Here is a 5,532-nt window from a genome sequence, read left to right on the forward strand (position 1 = left end):
GAGGGAGGATTTTTAGAGAAGGGCAGGAGGGATGGCCACAAAACTGAATTTCTGTGAGACCCTATCAAGGGAACAATCATTTCAACCTTGCCATGACAAATCCAGCAAGGCTGAGCCTCTGTTTTACGCTTTATTATTGCAAGGGTGACGCTTTCAGGTCAGAAGGACAAACAGCAGCTCCTCATCCCCTGGGGACACTGAAATGGGACCCCTCCTTTGAGCATTGATGGGATGCTGGTTCTGAATGTTAAGGAAGAGAAGCTCACCTAGTTCAAATAAGTGAAATACTTAGATCAGCCTAAACTAAGGTTTTTATGTTTTTACTGCTGTTTGATGTTTAATGAATTTCTCTCAAAATGTTTTTAACAATTAAATGGCAAATCTGCAATAGGATGGCCTCATCCATCAGGAGAAAATCTTAAGTAAGGTTTTTATATGTTAATCCCTAAAGGCCTGAAAATGGGGGATAGCTGAGAATTTCTATTGATTAAGAAGGACCTTGAAGGCTCTGATGACTCTGCTTACAGGACCAGCTTTGGTGTGAGCTCTGCACCAGGCAGGACTTGGTTTCACATTTCCTTAAATACCATGACTGAAATAGTTGGGAAAAGATGCTGCTTTTGTTCTCGGCTCTAGAAGCATCCCTCCCTGCAGCTCCCCTGTCTCAGTCACATTATTAGATAACAACTAAAAACAGAATATTGGCAGCCTGCAGGATTGCTGCCCATGCCAAGGCTGCAGCAGGCACTGCATGGTCCTTAAGCCTTGCTCAAACCAGCCTAAGCCAGGCTTGGCACCTCCGTGCCAGGAGGTCCTGACAGCAGAGCTGGGTGGTGCCATCCATGCCAGAATCAGCACATCATTTTTGGCAAGTGCTCGTTCCAGAAATGGCACCTTCCACAGTGCACAAAATCATCCCTTAACTCTGTTGATAGCTGATGGTCAGGGAAGGTTTTGTTGCTGTGTTTTAAAAGGCTGTGATTAAACACCGCTGTGGCTTCGCCCCTCGATGGCTTTGGATTGCACTGGTGTTGGGATGCAGAATGTCTGAGTGTGACTGAACACTGAGACTTGAACTCTGAAGCATATTCAAAATGCTGTATGAGAGATGGAGGCGTGCACCTTCCCATTTCTGCTCCTGAAATCAAGCACTCCTGTTTCCTCCTGACAGTCCGATCTGCCCCTGGCCCACCCAGGGAAATGAAACCAAACAACCTTTCCTCAAAACGGCCATTTCAGAAAATTACATCCTGAAGATGTAACCACTTGGAAAGAACTCGCACCCAGAAACTCAGAGCAGGCCCTTTTCACGGCGATATCTTTATAGGCTTTCCATTTTTATCGTACTGGTAAACGAGCATTTTGATGCAGTGCGAGTTGGCCGGGGAGATCCAAGGGCTGCTCGTTATGGAAAAGTTGTGGTTTGTATAGAATTGCACGGGCTGCTTCTGACACTTAAAGAAGGCTTTGAGGGTGGCAGCTGCCATTGTGCGGAACCTTTTGCTGATGAAGCAGTAGAGGAAGAAGTTGATGGCGGTGTTGAGCAGCGCCAGCATGTTGGCGATGTCCGACACGATGTGCACCAGCCAGCTGTTGGCGATGGGCGACACGTACAGGTGGTACAGGATCATGATGATCCTGGGCGCCCACAGGATGGCGAAGATGGACGTTATGGTGAAGAGGATGGCCGTGGTTTTCCCCGTGGAGTAGCCCCGCAGGCGGAAATTGCTCTTGTGGCGCAGCTTGTGCACGATGATGGAGTTGAGGATGAAGAAGATGGAGCAGGGCACCAGGTACACGGTGAAGCAGTGCACCCAGACGAGCACGTGGTGCACGGATGTGCTGGTGTAGTCCTCGATCCAGATGTTGGGCCACCAGTAGTAGGGGATGCTGGTCAGCAGGCAGGTGATGTAGACGCTGCCGATGACCTTGCGGGTGCGGGCGGGGTAGGACACGCTGTGGTACCGCAGCGGGTGACACACGGCGATGTACCTGTCGATGGTCAGCGGCACCGTGATCCAGATCGACGTGTGGATCGACCAAAACTCCAGCACCTCGATGATTTTGTCCAGAACCTGAGGCATCTGTTTGTTTAAGATGAAGTCTTCCATGAGGAAGTCGACAAAGACGATGAAGAAGAGGACCAGGATGTCAGCAGCAGCCAGAGCTAGAAGGTAATTATAGGAGGACTTCTGCCTGCGAGCCACGAGCTGGGAGAGGATGATGACTGTCAGGATGTTTGCTGTGGAGAAAGAAACACAGAGTCAGGCTGTTAACAGGCAATGTTAGCATTTCTGAGCATTTCTGAGTATTGCTGGAGTTGTTCAAGCACTTGGCAACACGAGCACCTTAACCAAAGTGCGAGGAGACAAGAGGAAAGCCCCAGGCAGGTCCCTCAGAGACAGAAGCTGCTGCAGGGACAGTGACAGGAGTGTGCTGCAGTGACAATGACAGGAGCTGCACCAGTGACAGTGACAGGAGCTGCTGCAGTGACAGGAGCGTGTGGCCCCGCTCTCAGTGAGCAGAGATGTGGTTTACTGTACAAGTGACTGCCAAATGTTTGTAGTTGATTCCTGCCTAAGTCCTCTGTAAATCACCTCTTCTGTGCATTCAGTGCTTCAAACATTTCTGATGGATTCTTCAAACCAGCTCTGATGGATTTCCCAAAACAAATCAACAATAATTGTAAAGATTCCTTTAAACCAGAGAAAAAAGGGAGTTGTTGACATAAAGGTAACCACGGCCTAGGACACATGTCCTACAACTGAAAATGCTTGTTTTTTTTAAAAACGTTTTTACTTGGCACAGAAAAAACTTTCTCCCTCCAGAATGCCTTCAAAGCCTGCTCTCTGAGAGCTGATTTCTGCCCCCAGGGAAATGAACTGCAGCAGAGGAAATGATCTTGACTAACAGCCCTCACCTATTTCTGTGTTAACTGAATGTATTCATTTTGTATCTTGGAAAAAATAAAAAAACTAAACCAAACATGACACAGCTGACTCTTTCCCTATAGTCAAAAAGAAAAAAAAGAAGCACGATCTTTGCAATGGTATTGTCTCAAATTGCCTTCAGGGGAATTCTCCCAATTCTGCCCTCCATTAAAGTGAATGCACCTGCATTGATTTCAGCTCGGAGCAGACAAGAGGTGACAGAGGCACAAGTGCTGTGCCATTTTTCTGTTCCTTGCTCAGGAATGCCTGTGCTGTGCAGTGCTGCTGAGCCTGGAGCTGCAGAGAGTGAGGCACTGTCCAGGAACTGCTGGAGCCATGCCCACGGCTCTCACCCGCTGCTCTGGCAGCCAGGCTGGCTCTGTTCCACTGCTGGGACCCATGGGTGCCACTCTTTAATCCCTGACCCATGGGTGTGCCTGTTAAATACTGCACTGACCCATGGGTGTCCCTGCTTAAATCCTACACCTGAGCCATGGGTGTCCCTGTTTAAATCCTGCACCTGACCCATGGGTGTGCTTGTTTAAATCCTGACCCATGGGTGCCCTCTCTTTAATCCCTGCCCCTGCCCCATCCCCATGGCACAGCTGGAGCTCAGGGTGCTCCATCCCAGGGGATGAGGGCACTGTCCTGCTTGTCCTGGCTGCCAGAGCAGCTCCTGCAGGGATTGCTGTGCCCAGGCTGAGCTCCCCAACCTTCTGCCCATCTCTCACACTGCCCATTTCTAACACTGCCCATTTCTAACACTGCCCATCTCTAACACTGCCCATCTCTCACACTGCCCATCTCTCACACTGCCCATTTCTAACACTGCCCATTTCTAACACTGCCCATCTCTCACACTGCCCATCTCTCACACTGCCCATCTCTCACACTGTCCATCTCTCACACTGCCCATTTCTTGCAGTGCATTTTCTAGACACCAAGTGGTTAAGATCATTTGAATTTGAAAGAGATTGATCACTGTGCTGGGAGATGATTAGGGGATGACAGATGGGAATTTATGCCAGCGTGGCTTGCTGCAGTGCAGTATTCTGAATTTATAAATATCTGTTTGATTGGGATCTAGCTGGCTGAAGCCTTGGGGTGCTGCTGGCACGTGATTAGAAGGGACTGTCAAAAATGGGGGTCCCAATTCTTTCCCTCTGGGCAGGAGGCAGGAGCTGTTTGAGACTCAGCATCCCAAGGTCTCTGATCCCAAACACCTTTGGCCCAGGCTGCTCAAAACTCAGCCAGGCTTAACCACGGGACACTCACATCTCTCTCTGACATTTCCTCTGACTTCCTCAGCCTCTGAGTACAAACTGCAGCCCCAAAATTCATGTCATTGGAGCATTAGTCACTGACTGGCACAGGCACAGCTACCAACAGGAAATTCTAACTCGCTTCACAAAATATCTGAGTAACACCTCCTTCCCAGACTGAGAAACAGAGAATGTGAGTGCAGTGTGCCAAAAGTGATGGTGAGGAAAAGGGATGTTCCAGCCTGGTGGGAATGGGTGATTTCCTCTCAGCTTGGAGGCAATATTCAAATTAAACAGGAACAGTGCCCAGCAGCCCATCTGAGCCTAAAGCAGCTGCTCACCAAGGGTCACCAGACTGAGATGAGGGGGCATCTGACCCTGATTTGGTGTGGGATCTCTCTGGAGAAGCTGCTGACAATGATTTCTGATGGAGCTGCTACATCACAGAAGTTATTAACCAAAAAAACCCAACCAAAAGTGTAAATACATGTTTAATACAGAATTTGGCTAGAGCTGGTTATGTGATTTTTGAAATGCCTCTGGGTGCTGTTTGCCCCTGGAGAAGACAGGCCAGGTCCACATTCTCCTCTCACAGCCAGAGTGGATCAAACTCAGCCCAGAGCAGATGGGGATAACTGAACAGTGCCTCAGCTTGTTCCTCTTTTATTACCATTCCCTCACTTCCTTCCCTAAACTGTTGTGAAGCGAAAAGAGACACTTTAGAGAAGATAATTAGTGCAATACAAGTTTTGCCTTCCCAGGGAGTTCCTGTGAGGATTGATTTTTGACAATAAATGGATCTATTTGCTGTTGAGCTGTCTGAGTGCTGTCAAACAGCACACACTGAGGCACCCCCGGGGCCAAGGGCTGTCAGCCCTTCTGCTGGTGCCTGCATCACCTCCCGGGGAATGGAGAGGGATGGATGCAAAAAAAAAAAAAGAGAATCATAAAAGCTACAGCAGGCACGAATGCAGGATTGCTGCTGAGGAGGTTTCACATCTCACAGGAAGGCTCTTGTGTGGTTTGTGCTCAGAAATCCCATATTGCAGGGACAGACCATGCCAGTTCTGGGGTGAAAGAGAACCTGGAGATGGCCAAGCTGTGCCCAGGACAGCCCAAAGCCCCTGGGAGGAGCAGGAACACGGGTGAGTCCCTGCCAGGGAAAACACAGCGGGGTCTGGAGCTCACAGTGACAGTGAATGAGAGAGCAGGGCCAGAGGGCACGATGTGACAGGGCAATCTGCTGTCCCTGACAGCATTTATCACTGAGATGCTCTGGGGCAGGCTGAGGGAAGGAGGCACTGTGCTCTGCAGCTGCATCAGGAGCAGTGGGTCAGGGG

General features: G+C 49.5%; 1 protein-coding gene across 1 annotated transcript; it reads right to left on the bottom strand.

Moving 5' to 3' along the window:
* Positions 1–1,307: 1,307 nt before the first annotated feature.
* Positions 1,308–2,243, bottom strand: LOC130587470 (probable G-protein coupled receptor 139). Its single transcript, XM_057388446.1, has one exon. The coding sequence runs from the start codon at positions 2,109–2,111 to the stop codon at positions 1,308–1,310; it is 804 nt and encodes a 267-aa protein (XP_057244429.1). The 5' UTR covers positions 2,112–2,243.
* Between the last annotated feature and the right edge of the window lie 3,289 nt (positions 2,244–5,532).

This window comes from Malurus melanocephalus, unplaced genomic scaffold, assembly GCF_030028575.1.
Source record: "Malurus melanocephalus ecotype Western Australia unplaced genomic scaffold, MMel_1.1 scaffold_1939, whole genome shotgun sequence".
Lineage (NCBI taxonomy): Eukaryota > Metazoa > Chordata > Aves > Passeriformes > Maluridae > Malurus > Malurus melanocephalus.